This window comes from Cariama cristata, unplaced genomic scaffold (assembly GCF_000690535.1).
Source record: "Cariama cristata isolate BGI_N322 unplaced genomic scaffold, ASM69053v1 scaffold37613, whole genome shotgun sequence".
Lineage (NCBI taxonomy): Eukaryota > Metazoa > Chordata > Aves > Cariamiformes > Cariamidae > Cariama > Cariama cristata.
In genome coordinates, this window is record NW_009608516.1 from 58,560 (window position 1) to 77,493 (window position 18,934).

At 36.3% G+C, this 18,934-nt stretch overlaps 1 protein-coding gene across 1 annotated transcript in view; it reads left to right on the forward strand.

The window, feature by feature from the left end:
* Positions 1-11,735, forward strand: part of LOC104159290 (thrombospondin type-1 domain-containing protein 7A-like) — a gene marked incomplete at its 3' end in the record, with an annotated part of 63,918 nt that extends 52,183 nt beyond the window's left edge. Inside the window, exons 11-12 of the mRNA XM_009697161.1 lie at positions 7,899-8,093; positions 11,472-11,735. Of these exons, the coding sequence (XP_009695463.1) occupies positions 7,899-8,093; positions 11,472-11,735 (459 nt within the window). The remainder of the gene's footprint in view (positions 1-7,898; positions 8,094-11,471) is intronic.
* Between the last annotated feature and the right edge of the window lie 7,199 nt (positions 11,736-18,934).

Genomic DNA, 18,934 nt, shown 5'->3' on the forward strand with positions numbered 1-18,934 from the left:
GAATTCTGTAAAAGTTTCTGAGATCAGCTGTTAGAAAGAGAAGATATTTGTTTGCTCCTGCTTTTTATGAAGTCTGTCCAGTATATAAATTTTATTGTAGAATTCACAGAGGAAGTTATTTAAGTTGGATAACAAAAGATTATTTGTGCCTCAGTCCGGGTATCTAAAAATGAATCTAAATATTGTCTAGCCTGTTGCAGTGATGAAAGTTACAGGCGTTAAAGACAGAGCCTTTTTTGACCCAGTATTTTTCCCATTGATGTAAATGATGTAAATTAACATAAAAGGTAAGTTTTGAACACAGGTGTATTATGTAGCATGTCTCAGTGTTTTAATACCTGAAAATGTATGTTGAATATATCTTTTACTTTTGTGCTCGGTAATGTAAACTGATATTCTATAGGAGCTAAATAAACTAGTACAGCTTTTCTTTAGATTGAGAAAAATAAAATATTTTCTGGTTTCTTGAACACCTTTACAATGAATATGACTTGGAAGTAAAAGTTGAATTTTTGCACAAAAGTGACTTTCACTTTGGAAAACATACTACTTTAATTCTAGAGGTTATCGGTTGAAATTTTATTTGCTTTGCACCTCAGAAAATTTCATTTTGAACATTTGTTTTATGTAGGTTATCTCTTACACAAGGCATTAACGTATTCCCTTTCCCCTCTTACATTTCAAATTCTGCCATGAAAATAGCCATATGTGAATTTTCAGTGATGCTTTGTTTGGTCCCCTGTACATGAGTTGATTTCATGCAAGGTGCTTATCTGCATGGGGGGCTGACCTGAAAGCAAGCATCTGCCTGACCGAGCTCTGCCCTGAACAGTGTTAAATTTCACCAATTTCTGAAGGAAGACTCTGGAAGAGGTTTTGTCTCCTCTCCCTGCTGATTCTTGGCTCCCTCCTGCATACTTAGCTTCTCGTAAATAAAGTTTATACAGGCTATGGAAAACGTTGCATGATAATAGGTTATTAACAATTCTGTACTATAAATCATTTATTTCAAGATTATTTTGTGATGTAGATACAGAAAAGACTGAGCTACTACTGTGCAAGTTCTTTTAACCACCCCAAAATCACAAAATGCTAAGCACTGAAATATGAAATCCATTTGGTATAACATTCTGGTATTGCATTTATAATTTTGATACAGATATTTTGAACAGTACATTTAACTGTTGGTGAATTTGGTACAAATGTTTACCGTACTGTGCAAATCATAAACGTAGCAGCAATTCTTTTTCCATTGGAAAACAGTTCTCTCTCAAATTTCTGATGCTCATGGGTGCAGGAATCACACATCCATTCATCTGTTTGTGGTAATTTACTTTTGAGGACAGGGTGAAACAATAATCTTGTAGAAGTAATCTCAACACTTTAGTTTCCCATGGATTGTACTTTCATTTTGTGTTGACGCTCAGTAGAGCAAGTAGTTACATTCTTGTGTGTGGGAACAGTTCTCGGTTCCTCTCTTTTGGTGCAAAGGGATGTTGCCAATGCTATTAGTTTGTCCTGTTTCTGATCTGATTGCCTACTCAGAAACATTGTAAAATTTAACATATCAGCAAATGTGTTAAATAAGAAAGAATAGGAAGGTACACCAGGGAAAAGGCACATCTGACTATGCATGCATTAGCAGTTTATTTTGAACAAAATAGTCAGTTACTGTTCATGTTTTAGTTAGAAAGATAATTAAATCTGAAGGAAAAACTAAAAGTTAGAAATCATTAAAAATGACTGGTTAGGTGTCCGATCTTAAGAGTTTATGAGTAACTAGAGCATATGCATGCCTTGCTTTATATCACAGCTTTACTATTTACATTTCCATTCTTCAACTTTTTTATCACATTGGTCTTCCTTGGCAGAAGAGGTACTTGGGTGAATCATAAAGTTCAGAATTGTGATTCGTTGTTAAAGACAGCTCTGTTTCTATCTGTCTGGTATAATGAAGGTTTTGTTACAAATCATGTCAGTTTAAATGAACATGTCACAAAATTAGAACTTGGATCAATGCAGAGGAAAGAGAATAAAAGGTTTTTGGTTTTTGTCTTGAGAAAATCGTTTCTTTAGAATTTTTTTAAAGAAAAATATTTGTTAATTATTCATTCAAATAATGGACAGGTATTTATCTCTAAACCTAAGCATAGTAACATGGCATTTAATACCTGAACAGCAAATTCATTGTTGTAGTCGTGAACCTTATTGGAACAAGGCAGATAGTCATGACAATTGTGTTGAATTTCTATGATTAATGAAAATTTGCAGTCATATCACTGATAATATGCCTTTTAACAGTGGATAAGCAGGGCAGGAATGTATTGTAGAATTACAGTAACTTAAGACTTCTAACTGTCTTTTGTTCAAAGCCCTCAAAAGAGGATATTATGGGTGCATCAGGAAGGAGTTTGAAACTTTCTTTTGACCCTACCCAACAAGAACAGGAAATGTAGAGAAAAGCCATATTTTAGTGCAACAGCATTTATTTTGTGTTTATTTTCATAAGCTGTTTCTCAATTAACAAGAGTAAATTCACCAGATGTCTTGATGAGTCGCCTGAAAACCAGGAGGGAGAGGCACAAAATGCTGGCAAATACAAAATACGGAAAAAAATACAAAACATAGAACAACACAGTAAATGCTTGATAAAGCCAGACTACTATTATTTGATGCGGATGTGGGCTATAAAACTCACTGTGAGAGGAACCTGTTCCAGCTCGGTTGTGCTAAGAGATACTATTTTGTGTTTCTATGACATTTATTAGCACATAGATAACTTCAAAGTAGTGGTCTGCTCAGTGAGGTAGGTTAGTGTATGAAGTTTGAAATGATGAACAACTTAGGCAGGTACGTGTTATGTAGCGCTCATATCTTAAAAAATCTGTGTTGGTAAACCTCAGCTCCATTGACTTCTGAAGGAACTTAGAAATACAGTTCAACGTCCTTTTGAATTGTTTAGGAAGGCCTAGGAAACTTAATAAAAAGGCTTGTTTTGCCAGTAACTTTAAGTAGGGCTTGTTGGACTGCATCGCAATGCTAGTGAAGAGGACATGTAGCAGATGAGAAGCTCAAGTTCCCAAACTGCAATAGCTTAATCACATCATGATGTATATGGATTGATGCACATGGTAAGGGCTATCCCAGTGACCGAATAGAGGTTTGCAAAAGGATGCACATCCTGCAGTCCTTGCCACCTTAAATTTTCCTCAGAGTTTTGTAGGCAGTATGGGATGAAAATTGTGAAATCTGTATTCTGTAATAGCAAGAGGACAGTTATTCGCAAAAATTTAAGAAGAAGTTTAAGTAACCTGGCTGTCAAGAGAAAATATCTGAAGAGCTGTGCTTAATGTTGCTGAGTATTGGCCGTTATTAAAAAGCTAATCTCAAGGTCTTGCTATTCTTCATTCGCAGGGTGTATGTAGAGTAATTTGAAAGACAGTGGAGCGGGAGAATCGGAGGAAGCTTCCCAGATTGGCCGTGAGCACACGAGGCCTTGCAGGCTTGTCTGAGCCGCAGCGGGGCTTGGAGGCAGAACTGGTGGTCAAAGGCCCTTTCCTCTCACTGTGACTAAGCAGGGACAGCAGCCTCCCTTTCTGGGCATCGCTTATGGCAGCAGGGGAATTTCATGCCCTTATTGAAAGCATAGGAAAGGAGACAAAATAATGAAGGAGTGCTGCACCTTCATGGAGCTATAAACTACTGTTTAAACATCATTGAGACTTAACAGATGAGAGTGCTCTATTGCCTGGTTCGTATTTTAGTCACTGCAAATGACAACAGTCAACTTCAGGTTTTGTACTGAAGTAGGAATTTGGACAACAGTGCTCAACAGTAGTACTTACATGAGAAATTAATTTTTTTATTGACAAAACAAAAACCAGAATCTCCAGACAGCTTTATTTGGTGGAAACACATTGTTATTCTCTTTGGCACATAAACAATGCTCAGACTTGTATTTTCACAATATTATTGGCGTGTACTCCTGCTTAAGATACTTTGTGATAGAAGCATTTCGTCATGCACCGTCTAATCTGCCATGTCCCACAGAAAAAGAAATAAACATAGAGGAAATCATAGCCTAGGCAGTATTGATAGTAGGTGCAAGAAAATTTAGTGGGTGTAAGAGAAGTTAGTGTGCTGAAATAATTCTTACCTTTCGAGAAATGAAACAGAATATTTTTGTTTTTAAACATACTTAATTGAAAAAGTAGTATCACAAGCGTGTTGTAAAACAAAGGACATAGAGCATGTTCATTTGTAGAATAATTTTTAGGTGTAGGGATCACTGAATCTCACATGTCAGTGAAATCTCAGTGAAATATACTAGTGATGGTAACACTGGCAAGGTTTTTATACAAACCCACACATAACAAGGCTTGTTAAAATACAGTCTTAGTGTTTTGTTGTGCCAACAACAAATATATTAGCCTGTAGTTCCCTGTGGCTTGGTGGAAACAATCATAGAATCATAGAATCCTTTAGGTTGGAAAAGACCTTTAAGATCGTCAAGTCCAACTGTTAACCTAGTACTGCCGAGTCCACCACTAAACCATGTCAATTTAAACAATGCTATCAGATAACATTTTAATTACATCAAAGTCCCTTGTCTAGAAAATTTAGGCTGCCATTTATTTCACACCTTTCTTCTGGGAGATAATAATTGTTAAATACCAAAACAATTTTGTAAGTTAATGGTTTCCCTGTTAAATTTGTTTTTTCTGTTAGCCGTACTTCTGTTTTATGTTTTCACTTAACAATTACTTGGGCTTAATTCGGTAATAGAAGAACCATGCTCTTTACACTTACTGCTAATGTCTGTAGTAAATATAACGTGGCTGTATAGGCAAAATAATTTGTCTGGCACTGCATAGCTTTATAGTAGTTAAAGACACTTCTCTGTATAGTGAGTTAATCATTGATCTCAGCAACTCTTACAGAATATAATTAAAGAACCATGGGTTTGATCAAAAAGGCAGGGGATGAGTTTGCCCAAATTAGGTTGTGAGTGGAAAAAGTAACTCCACTAACATTAAGAGCATTTCAGATGTCAAGATGTTTATCTGGCCAAAATAATGTATTAATGGAATGTATACAGTTGTCAAAATTCCTGCTTTAAGTAATGGAAAAATACCCACTCTTCAACAGTCACAAGGAATATAAACCTTTCAAATTGATACTTGAATCTGTAGAATAACAATAGGAAAATGGTGTATAAAGTAGATCATCCAGGTCTTGTCAACTAGAAGTAACATGAATAGTTACAGACAGGCACTGTGAAAATTAAGATTCAGGAACTGATTTAGTATGCGAAGCTGTCTTCTAATTTGTGTTGTTATTAAGGTGAAATATTTAGGTCTCAAGAATGAAGAGTTTTCCTGCTTTGATTGCTACAGTACAACTGACAGTTAATCTGGAAAAAAACCAAAGTGTTAATCCTCAGGGAAGCTTCTCACCTGGATCTGCTTGATGTAAATTAGATGCACTAATATGAATCTGAAAAAATTTATGACAGAGTGGCTATCTGCCTGTGGAGTAATATTTTATAACCAAGAAAGGTGAGGGAATGAATGTTGGCTTTAGAAAAACTCAATTTAGCTAGAAAGACAGAGTGTTCTTCAATGGGCAATGTTTATGGCCTATCAAAGGACTAGATGGAGAGGCAGTATCTAAAATGGGTATTAAAGTTTTGAAGAAGGTTATTAAAAGTGATTGGGTTAGTCAGTGGACCATCTTTTAGCCCTTGGCTAGGTATAGTTTTCATTGCTAAAAGTGGTGGCCTATATCTCCCTGAGAACGCAGTGAAGATAATGGAATTAGATTTGCTGATGCATGCACATGCCAAGCTCAAAGTCAAGACAGAGGGTTTAGGTTTGACCTCTGAATTTCCACGTGGTAGAACTAGTCTGAGCTGTGTTTTTTACCTCGGGGAAACCGATGTGTGTTATTAGCAGAGGAGAGTATCTCACAAGAATCCAGAACTATAGCCTAGACTTGTATTGGAAGATACTGGTTTGTCTTGTGTTTTTCCAAAATATTTGTGTAATTTGGGAAATCCTACAGTAGGTACAGTTAACACATCCTTAAAATAGTTGTTGTACAGATTTTTAATGTTTAGATACTTGATTTTGCTCATTGAATCACTATAATTATATCTGAAGAAAAAAGGGTTTCCTCATGTAAACTAGACCAATAATAGTAGGATTTGACAGAATTGTATTAGACAATGTACAGCTGGTCAGTCCCCCAGTAAGCACAACTTAATGCAGTGCTGAGCCTATTACAAACAGTGCGGGCAGCCCTGCTCCAAAGGGCAGTCAAGGATCAGGGAAGTTGTTTGCTTAGTGTCTCTGGGAAAACAAACCCCCCTCCCTTTCACAATGTTTTACTAGAGATGCGTGGCAAAAACTATTCACTTGGGACCTTTGGGTATGTTTTAGTAGGCACACAGGCTTGGAATGGACCATGCGGGTCACCAAGTTCAGCTTCCAACAGTCATCATGAGGTAGAATTTAGTTTAGAACTGCCAGACAAAAAAGCTTTTTTAAGAAATCATAGCTCGCTAAACCTTTGCAGTTACCTTACAGCAATCTAAGAAAAAAAAGTTTCCTCCACTATTCTTTCTTTTTCCTTCGGGAGGAAATAGTCACTCACAGCCAGTTTTGTGTTTTATTTTGACACTTTACATTCAAACCTCATTTTTCTCCAACAGTTGAAGTTGATCATGCCATAATAGTTCGGTTACTATAATTTACATTTTTTTTCCATTCGCATACCAATAAAACAATTATTGTCAATACAAGCACAGTGCTATTTTTAAATTATGGAGTGGAGTGTAATATAAAACATGATATTCCCTCATATGTATTCAGAATGATATATTGTGTTCGGATGCAATGTTACTGCAACAATTGGTGACCCAAATTACTTTCACAGTCATTATGAGATACTGCATCTACTGTGTGCTGTCAGATGCTAGGAAGCATAAATATAATTCTATTGTGTAAACAAACAACTAAAAGTTTCCCATCTTGTTACTGCATAATAAGTTTTATGTTGTTTTGGGCAAGGAAATAGTTAGATTTACTGAGGCTTAGGTTAGAATAATAGATAAGCAACCATGTTAAAAGAAAATCCATCAGAAACAATAATGGAGCATTGTTAAAGACTGTATTAATGAAATAGCCCTATTCTTTGTAAACCTTATGTTTCAACTGCTTCCTTTTGTGCCACCTGAAGTTTTCTTAAGAAACTTTTTTTTGTCTTATAAGTAAGAAGCTTTTATTCAAGACATGGCTATCCTGTTATAAAAAGTTGTACCCCTGTTGGCTGATACTCCACCTGTAGCAACATGCCTTGTCCTTCAACCTTTTTTCAAGACTAAAAATTGCCAAAGAACATCAGGCAGCAATACTGTTGTGAGTAGTTAAGTGGTATCCAGAACTCAAATATGTTTCTAAATTTTATGTCTGTCCCCTTTTCTAAAATACATGCTGCTGATAAAACTTTGTAGCTTGTAAACTATTCAACTGCTTAAAATGGTATTGCAAGTTTTTTAATGTCTGAGTTATAGGCTGTATCTGTAGGAAAAACAATAGTGTGAAAAGTGGGATGACAGGTGTGGATAACATGGTGCAACCTTTATAATATTTATAGTTGTCTGTAAGATTTTTTTCTGGTAAGTCCTGATAAATAGTAATTTTATAAGTAATCTCAAAAAAGTCAGAAATGTCAAGTGTATTCATTCAAGGTATAACTAATTGCAAATATTAGATTGCCGTATAGCTATTCTTGGCTTTCAATGTGGTTTTGTGGTAGAATATTGTAGACTTACTAAATTGAATAGAGGCATTCATGAAAAAAATGCTGAATTAAACTCCGTCCCTTTTTGCTTCCAGCAATTACTTGTCGCAGACAAGACGGAGGACAGGCTGACATCAGTGAGTGCCTTAAGTACGCTGGCCCATTACCATCCTTAACACAGATGTGCCAGATTCCCTGCCAAGATGACTGTCAGTTTACAAACTGGTCGAAGTTTTCTTCCTGTAATGGAGATTGTGGAGGAGTCAGGACAAGAAAACGCACTCTTGTCGGTAAGAGTAACCAGAAAAATAATGTATCTTTTATTAATTATTGCTACTGGTTTGATTAAAATCTGTGTTGTTCTGAGGCTCCCTTATGACAAGCAAACAACATTTGTCATCATGAGAGAGAGCAGCCCCATTGTCACTGTCATGCTGTATATACTGTTGGTGGAGCAAAAAAAAAACTCCTCAGGAGAACAAACTCCTGCCATATGTCTGAGACTCTTGATCATGGGGAAGTGGCTAGAGAGAATATGGGGGAACATGGGAGGCCAGGGTTTCTTCTAAATGAAGCGTACATAGTGAACTGCAAAGCAGACCATTTCTTTTCCTGACAGCCAAGTCAGCATTGTCTGTAATTCCAGGGAGGTGAAAAATGTAAAGCAGTATAATTAACCAACAATCTGATCCAGCTTGAGGAAATAAAATTAAAAAATCTTTACCTGCATTTTTGTTGAGCCTTGTCTTATCTTTTCACCAGATGGGGCACAATTGATTGCTATTTAAAAGGTCTTCATACCGTTTTTATTCCAAACCCTGATTCTGCACCCTGCTTCTGTGCACGAAGAGATCAGGAAGGTTGCTGGTTCATGTTTTATCATTTATACAGAATTATATCCCTGTGATTATATATTTGTGCTAAGCATTTAACAAATATAAGAGACAGATCTTTGAGGTTACACTCTCAAGCAATTTCTCTGAGTTACAGCTTAAAATATGAAAATAGTTTTTCAAAAGCTTTTTTTTTTTGGCTTAAAGCTTATTTTACTGATAGTTTTCAGGTGAATGTTGGACAATTTTGTAAATTTTGAAAAGCGTGCAACTCACAAATGGTAACTGATTGGCTTAATGGTATAAAAAGCCAAAGACCTTGGGGTCTTCAACATGATGTAGGTAGTGTGAGGCACTCGGAGAAGTCCTGGGACAGGAAATGTCTTCTCTTCTCTCTCAAATCACTTTCAGTCCCAAATAAGGTTAAGGAAGTTTAATTCTACAGAGACAAGAAACTAGATTTGGAAAACCGATGATGAAAACCAGAGTGGCCACAGAACCTATTAGTTATTTGCATTTTCTTTTTTTATGTGTGTTTTTTCAGCTAAGAGTTTAGGGAGCAGGTCTGCAATTTGTTTTGATGCCTCAATAGCCATGATTCCATGCAGAAGTTGTATCTTGACAGAATTGTCTAACCATATTGAATTCTCATCAGATTGATTGGGTGTGATGTTTTTGGGTTTGGTGTTTTTACACTGAACTGTAACTGAGAAAAAAAATCTTGTTGAAATTTCCCTGGAGCTTCCAGTAGAACACCTTTAATAGAAAATCTAATGAAAGTGGATTTTTTTATTTTTATTTTTTTAAATTGGTGACAGACCAATCAACATTCATCTCTCCTTAATAGGATGAAGTGTTAACCCACTTACATTCCTCTTCCTACTTCTGGTCTTGGCTACACCAGGACTTCCCTCTTGGATGTCGTTTTGATGCATTTAGAATTACTATGGCAGCTGAGTACTTTTCAGCCTCTTGCTGTACATCATTGTTTTCAGCCTTAAGCTTTGGTTTACCTCTTTTGAACTACTTAGCTGCAATCTTGAATGTCAGATTTATGATTAAACCAGCCCTTTCCCTGGCTGAATGTTTGCTCTCCAAGTTCTTTGCGTTCTTCGTTCTTCCATTGGCGGCAGCTCAGATCACCATATGAGGCAATACGTTGCTTAATGTTCTGCGTTATTCCTTAACACAAATAAGAATGCTCTTATTTTGTATCCCTTGAAACCTCTTGAGGTTTTACTTAACAGAATAAAAAGTTTTGCCAATGATGTCCAACCACTTGCCACAAACTTTTCCGTGTTCCACATGATGGACACCCTTCCACTTTTAAACATTTTTTTCTTCAAATTCTTTTTACTCTGTTTTTTCTTTTTTATTTCTTCTGCATGAAATGAAGAGGAAAAAACATGCTCTGCTTCTAAATTACAGCTGAAACCTCAAGAGTGAGACTTGGCCTCTGTCATAGCACTATTTGCCAATTAGTCTGTATTGTCTGTGGTGGAGGAAAACTAGCTAACGGGGGTGCCCATTAGCAGCCTCAGCAGCCTCAGAACGAATGTGATAGGATCCAAACCCTATCCCCCGCTCCATCCTGCTGTAAGTCAGAAGACCTGTGGACAATGAATAATTCATGATCTTCAAGAAGGCTTACTGTGACTGTCTTATAACTCCAGTGAACTTTATGGCAGGTTTGCTTCCACAAGGGAAAAAGAAACCCTGACTAACTTCTTTTTTTTGAAAAAAAAAAAACAAAGCAAGCAAGAACAGATTCTTTTACCACACTATTAACACTTTGAGATACTTCCTTGTTCTGAGTTAAGTTCCCCCTTCAAACTTGCTGTGATATGTGCTTGGTGTATTCTCTGTGGAAATGTGTTATCCAGGCTAACATGTAAAGCTGACTTGGAGTGAATTCATGATAATTTATGGTGAAAATGAGGAGGAGGAGGAGAAGCGTATTTTTAGTATGAAGTTCTGTTGTCAAAAGAAAGTTAAACTTTTCTTCAGGTACCTTTTTTCTATTCTAAATGAAGGCAGTAGAAAATACAAGCACTAAGGGTGCTGCAAAGTTGTATCCAGTGCCTTGTTTTGAATAGCAAGGAAAATACGTCAGAATATTAATTTACAGTAATATCTAAGCATTTTTAAAACTACTTTTGCAAACACTTCTACATTAATGTATATGAGCTGTCTAGTATGGAAAGGAAAACCAAAAAAACTTTACCAAAGAGAAGTTTAAAAATAAGTTTAATGGGAAGTGGAAGGTGAGTGCATGGCTATGCTCCAGTTGCGGAAGGAAAACAAAAAGAGATTTGAAAAGAAACAAATTCACAGAATGTTATTCTATTGGAGGGGAAGAATGGTAATTATTAACAAACGTATTAATAGGTGATGAAATTAAAGTATTTTGATCTTCTGAAAGAAGGTACTACTGTAGTAAGGATGGATGTTACTTCCTTCTGCAGTTTCCTTCAACATGGGAAAATTTTATCCAGAGATGATTTTTTTTAATTGGACTGCACACTGCTGATGAAATAGGAGAAAAAGGGTATATTTATTTATTTGCTAACTTTTTCAAACTGTAGTCCCCAAGCACTTTTATGCAAATTAAATATAAATATGTAGCTTTATTTTAAAAGATGTTGCCTTTGTGCAAATTGTAGGCATCCATTACTTTAGAAATTCAAGTTATTAACCTAAATGAATAAAGAGTAATGTAACTAGTTTTAGGCATATGTATTTGATTGCAAACACTTGTTACAGAAGTCTAAATTAAATTTTTGGGAAGATGTAAACCGATACAAACTTTCTACAATAATTATTTCTTCTTTCTAGGAAAAAGTAAGAAAAGGGATAAATGCAAAAATTCTCAGTTGTATCCTCTGATTGAGAACCAGTTTTGCCCATGTGACAAGTACAGTGCTCAACCTGTGGGAAACTGGTCAGACTGTATCTTACCAGAGGGTAAGATGGAAGTATTGCTGGGAATGAAGGTACAAGGAGACGTTAAGGAATGTGGACAAGGCTATCGTTACCAGGCCATGGCATGCTATGATCAAAACAGTCGACTTGTGGAAACATCACGATGCAACAGTCACGGTATCTAGAAACCTCTTTTCTTTCATCTGTTTACTTATCTGCTTAATTTCATTTAACATAATACGTGTACAGATAGAATTAGCAGATTAATATTTCTTGCTTAGGCTGTGTTTTATCCGGAGATATCTTCAAACCCAGCACATGTTTTTGCTGACTTGCAAAATAGTAAACTTAATTTTTACTGGTCACTACAGTGCAATATTTAAAAGTAAAATCATGGTAAATTACTAACTAGGTATTTTAATAGATAAAAGTAAAATCTTGTTGTTTTTCCTGATAACTGTATATGCAAATTTGAGAATAAAGCCATTTAGAAGGGTCAGATCCTCAAAAAATAAACAGGGACAGCACAGGACTATTTTGGAAAGGCTGAAATTATTTCCACAGATTCTTTGGATAGCTTTAATCTCCTTAAATAGCCTTATCTCTACCATTTGCTCTTCAGCACCTTAACAGTCATGCATTGACCTGCGTTCAACAGCACATACCACTTTCTCTGTGTAATTCTGTCATGTGTAAAACTAGATGTTTCAAGACTTTGTATTCTTTATATTCACATTACTCCTCGAGGGAACAGTGTTCCTTCCTAAAGTGGATGCATCTATAGTATTAGGATCAAAACTGGCACTTTCTGATTTTCAGTCAACCAGAAATGTGCTAATTTAGATCACTGGAGGTTTTGTGTTCATTTGTTTTCCTGCTTGCAGTGCAAAATTGCATCATCTGAGCTATTGGTATGAAAACTGGATGTTAGTCTCAGTGCCATTAAAAGGTCAAAGTAAGTTTAATTTGTATATGTATTCTGATTTCTAATGTTAAGATAACAGAAATTTCATTTATTTACTTGGATAAAGTTAAAATAGCTATTGAATGACTTAATGGGATTTTAATTAGCACTATTAATTCCTGTTTAGAGCTATGATAAATTAGAAACTGAATGTATCAAGCCAAGCTGTAGCATATCTTTGTGATTCAATGGAAAAGTGGGCATTCAACTTAATACCTCAAAGCAAAGCTGGAAGATAATTTTGTGAAGAATTTTCTCGCATGCTTATTTTTATTCAAAATCATCTTTTGCTATAGTTAACTCACACTGAAAGATAAGTTTGTATAAATACATCTGAATGACAGTGTCTAAATCCTAAACTCTCATGGGACAGGAAATCTGTCTTTCTACTCCAAGAAATTCTGGTCTCAGCTGTTTGGTCTGGGTGGAGGTCTGCAGAGATTTAGTTTTGTTCTTTTCTGTGGTCTACAGAGGACATACTACACTTGCTTAGCCTGACCAGGACCACTTGCCATCTTTGTAGTACCAAAGGACATGGCTACCTCTACTGACCAGCAGTTGTGTGAGCACAGATCTGCCTGGTCTGGGGAGTTGTCCTGGGGGAATTAGAAAGCTCCTCAGAAAACTGGTAGGGAATGTTGAAAGCAGAATTGTGGAACAATCTGAATTGTTCAGAAGACACTATTATAAAATATAGAACTGAAACATTTTCCTATTTCTTTGCTGATTTTTTTTTAAACTTTATGTGACGCTATGTTAGAAATTAGTATTCTTTCAACATTAAGTCCAGAGTGACTTTTGAAAAGTGGAAAATTACAAAAGAACTGAAGTACGTGGGAAACTAAAGGGACTGGTGGCCTACTGCCAGTCAGTTTTCACTGACTTCAAGAATGAGGACTGTCAGTTACTGTGTCAACAGCCAAGGAAAGACACATGAGGGAAGACACTCTCTGTCTAAGAGCAAATTGTAGATGTTGTATGTGGTAGGTGATGTACTGCTTGAAGTAGCTTGCAAAAAGAGGTGGGAACTTTTCCTTTGCGTAGAATGAGCATGGATATAGCTGCTTTCAAGCCCTGTCAGTGCACGTTAAGGAGCAATTCCATTGCAAGAATCATAGACATATAAAAGAAGAATAAAAAAATGGAAAAAAAGGATATTCTCAGGCGTCTTTGTTTACCCTGTTATAACTCGTCATGATAGTAATTCCTAATCTAATGGATTTTATCAGTGAATGTTAATTACACTCACAGTGACCACAATGAATATCAATCCAGCGGAAAAGCTAGTAACAGTATGTTGTTATTAAGTTATTATACCTACTATAGCCAAGGCTGCTGTTTACATGCTATTAGCACTAGCAGGCTCCAGAGACAACCTTCCCAAAACATAATATAGCATTACTTTATTTTGTTTTTTCTTTCTACAGTTCCATCTCATTTTTCTCACAGGAGATTTGAAGTCTCCTTTAGTTTCTTTGTAAACTGGAAATGTTTGTGGGTCGTTACTATATTTATTGTAGGTTGGGAAGCCTGAACCCTTTGGGTTTTAGGTTGTTTTCGTTTGAATTCTTTCTCTGTAGGGCAGTTTATTAAGGTGTCTGGTTATTTGATATCCCCCTGCCTCCATTTCATTACCTGTTTTTGATAGTGAAGTACAAGGTATCTGTGTGTGTTTTCTCATATGCTCCGTTTTTTGTCCATGGTGTGGTGCATGACTTGGAATTTCTTTTGAACTAATCCTGCATTCCTTGCACTTCCTAAAATTGTTTGACAGGAATTTCAGGTGGACAGGGAATGAGGTATCTAACCTGACTTTGATAGTAAGGAATTAAATTGATGCTAAGGAATATGTCACTAAAATTATGGCTTCCTTTCCAGTAGCTGTTCTAGAACAAAAATCTATTATTGATGGGTGCTGTACATACACATAGTACAGATTATTTTTAAGGCTCACCTAATTTATTGCCTGCCTTCAGCATTTTTCCACGTTTAGCTTACTTTTGCAGATACAAGGGGGCTAGAATAAGTGATACAGATGTTTCAATCTCATTTCAGTATATGTTTGCTGCCTTTTCTGAATATCTGCTTTGTATTCATGGATTATGTTCTGATGATTTGTTTTATTTTTCTCAATATGTACAAACTGCTGTTTAGCCAGTTAAATCTTATTTTATATCTTGCCAGTATTTACAAGGTTTTTCTTGTTATTTTCATGCCCTTGGTGTATGACAGTTCTTCAGTTTGGCATCATCTCTAGATTTCAGTGTGGTGTTTGTTTTTTTCTTTAAGAACAAACATAAAAGCTATATTATGCCAAATCAACAAGGGACTTCTGTGGTATCACATAGTTACCCCACCTGCTAGCAAATGAAAGTGCCTTGTAGCTTCCTATCAATCTGCTTTTAGTTTTTCAAGCTAAACTTGACAGGATTCATAATTCAAGCCTGCTTGGTTTATCTTTGTATATTCTAACAGAGTTGCTTATTTCCCTATGGAAATGATAACACTGAATTTTTCACTAATTTTGTAACTGATCCAAAGAAGAGGAGTCAAGCTTGTCTGCTATGTTATCCCATTTAGTCAGAAATCTGTTTTACTGTTAGTGCCTGTGAGTCTGTTATATCTTTTCCAAGTAGTATAGTATGTAATTGCAATTTTTATTGGATATGATTTGGTGGTTTAACTTGGACTAGGAGAAATCAAGACCGTTATTTAAGGAAGGATGTTTCCTGTGTGGTGTCTAACTTTTACTTGAACTTTTGTTATCTCCAGACACTGTGAAATCATGAGGTGGGAAATGGGGTAATTGTACTTCTTCACCTGTGACGAGGGGAAGATCTAGACATCCTCTAAATCTGACAAGAGGGATTAACTACACCCACACTGATATTATTAATATATCATGGGATATGTTGTGTGATGTACTGAAACACCACAAGAAACTGAAATTGTGAGACTGTCAAAAGTTTTCTGTAAATGCTGCCATGTAAATTTATGAGGCCACGAACAGATCAGTGTTGCAAGTCATGCTGTTTTGAGTGGGAGGAATTAGAAGACAGACCTGCTCTGCAGCGCCAAAAAATTCATAAGCTGTTTGTTTTGGAAAATGTTGTGTGCTTATAATCACAATTCTGTTGACTTACTCTGAAAAGAAAAGGTAAACAGGAGCAGAAGAATAAATACTTCAGAGCTCTTTTCACTGCTTGACACATCTCTCTTTCAAAAGATTTGAGAAGACTTAACTAACAATTTCACAGACACCAAGGAGCTAAAGGAAGGGTGTGACAAAAGGAAGGCCCCAAATTAATAGACCCATAAGAGGACTCCTGTGATAATCTTTGAAATTTTGGGTGCAGTTATAAGGCCCCAAGTACAAACATGTTTCTCAAAAAGGCAGGAGTGACAGTAACGAAAAAGGAAAGGCAAAATGTGGTTAAATGAATCTGTTGTTACTGCTAGGTGAGAACACCGGAGAAACAGAGGGCAGGGTCCTTCTGAAGAGGGTCCTTAGCTTTCTGTAGCTTAACAGGTGCTTAAAAAGAAGTCTGAAACTAACAGCTGAAAATAGACCTAAGTTTCAGCTGCAGAGGGACAAGGTGGGATTTTTTTTTATTTTCTTTTTTATCTGTAGGGTTTTTCAGTATTGTATATGCCTAATATTTTGATTTTTATTTTCAAAATTTTGTTTCAAATTTGAGCTATATTTGTTGATGAAAGAGTTAACACCATTCAGCAGCCATCTGAAATATTCTGCTGCTTGTGTTTTTCAGTCATACCAGTTCTATGGAGTGTGGGCAGGAGCTAACAGCTCACAGTTGTCAGCAGATGTGGTAATGTTCACTAAAAGTGGTATACTGAGCTGTTGTTTACCAGTTTTCCTTAATGGAAGACACATACATTGCCCTTTCTCTGGTGTCTGCTTTGTTTCAGTACTACATAGATAATTTAACTGGAGAAATAAAAAAATGTATAGTTTACTTGATAGTCAAGTGTGAAGAGTTTTTTTTCCATTAGAAAAGCAGCAGTTGTTTTTCATAGCTTTATCCCTGTCATCGCTAGCATACTAGAGATCTGTGGATAATGACATGTGTCTGCCAACAATCTGTTTTGGTGTCTTTGTGAAAAAAAATTGAGAGAGTCTCTTCATGGTCCCTTTAAACTGTATCTTAGAATTTTCATGATAAAAAATCAAAAGCAGGCCACTGCCATACTTATGAACTACACTATTTACTCTTCAATATTTAGTTTTCCTCCGTCATGTATCAATTATGAATCATGACCCACATAAGCTGAGTGATGGTTGTGTTTGTGTGTGCGTAGTGAAGGCAAACATAGCATGGCAGACAGATGCAACATTTTTATATAGGTCGTATTACCCTTCTTAATTCATGTCAGTTTACTGTTAAGACCTTAGGCACAGTCAACCAGTCCAGGATAGTTTGCCTGCTGCCTTATTAGTGTGAGATTATTTCCCCCTTTAGCATTAATTAAATGAGATGCATTGATTTGTACTGACTCTACAAAGCCCTCCATGGCTACAAGGCTTATGTGGAGGATTAGAGAGGAATATCTGCGTATCAGTGAATACTTTTACAACAGCTGCTAGGATTATCAATGTGAATCGAGGAATTTTGTGTTTAATTGCTTATGTGTGCGATAGTAAAATCTCATATGTTATAACAGAGTCTGCAGTGTCCAAGATGTCAGCTAGAACTTGCTGTATCTACTTGTATTAGGATTTTTTAAAATCTTTATTTTTCACTTTCAATATTCTAACCTGAAGCAATGCAGATTTACCAGCCAAAAAACAGCAGAGTGTTAAAATTTGATAGAGACTTTCTGTCAAGCGTTTATTCTAAAATAAATGTATTTCACATAGGAGATTCTAATTTAGTATGGCAGTAGGCTTAGGCTCTCAAATTGTTATTAGGATACTTTGTTGTTTCATAGCTTGTATCTTTTCTAAGATTTTTTTTTAAATATATACAAGATGCCATATTTGTCCTGTTCTGAGTTCTCTAGGAATGTGCTACCTATCACCCTGCACCAGAAATACTAGCTTAGGCATCTGCATTATGGTTCCACCATATCTGCCCTGTCAACAGGATATCAGTCATGAAGCAGTCATCCATCAACCCAAAGACCTGTAGTTAGTTCACCAGAGACAGAACTGCTGATGCAGAAGGTAGCTTAGCATTAACAATTGCTCTCAGGTTTTGAGGCTATGAAGGGTAATCCTGAAAAAAAAAGAAAAGTCTTACAGAGTCCAATCTGTCTTTCCATGGCTAGGCAGAAATATGTATAGTCTCAAGAAATAAGTATTTTCCATTACATGTGAAATGCAAATAATTGTGTATCTCTTTGTCCTAGAGGATGAGATCCAAGAACTTTACATTTCCTTGGAAAAAAAAAAATAATCTGTGTTAAAGAACATAAAACATTCTGACTTTGCAGTTTTTTTCTTGGAAACATAGCATGACATTTTAGTCATGAAAGTAGGAGCATAACTGTCAGTCCTTAGGACAAAAGGGTTCATGTAAACACTTTCGAAGATGTTCTTTATGTCTGCACCCTTCAACTGAAGTAGTCAGTCTGTTCTTACACACTGCAGGTGCAGTTTGTGGGGAAAAATTTTATATCCACCTACTTAACCTGCTTTGTCATTAAACAAAGTGTGAAGTCCATTAAAGTCCACCATTATAAATCCTCCATCACATCTGTTAATGACTTTGTTCTAGAAGTCCAGATTTTATAGCCAATTAACAATAGGACAGTAAACCTTTCCCTTTTAATAATGAGTTCAGTTCATGCTCCTAGTGATTCAAAGCCATTTGTTAAATTGTGGTTCAGTAATAAATCTTTAATTATAGAATAGCCGTGTTCTCACTCATAGTACACAACTGCCCATTTCACAGCCTTGTGAAGTTCAGCTGATAGGAGCTGAAATAATAGAGAAAATACTGCACTGAGTAAAGGAATAGGCCTTAAGAGATGAGTGTCTCTTTCCAATACCGTTCCAGACCATGCAGGGCCAATGCTCTGTACCACAGTATCCCAAGGTCTCATCTCTCCAACGTGCCTCAAATGTTGTGGGGAGAAGGAAGAGCTGCAGGAAGCATGCAGTGAAAGACTAGTCAGGAGGAGAAACAGAAGGCAAAACACGAACTACTGATGTCCAGAGAATGTATCTGCAGCCTTTGCAGTGTTGGTCTTCTGTTTCACTATGCCTCCCTCACCTTCACACTCTTTTCTTCAGCTTTTCTTCGTAACCACTTCACTACACTCATTCTTCCCTTCTCCCTGCATCTATTGCATTTCTACCTTGGTAATTTTTTGCTTACTCTAGCATGACATTTGCTGCAATTATATTACAGAAACTGCCTGTGTGATATAATTGTGTGATATTCTGTAC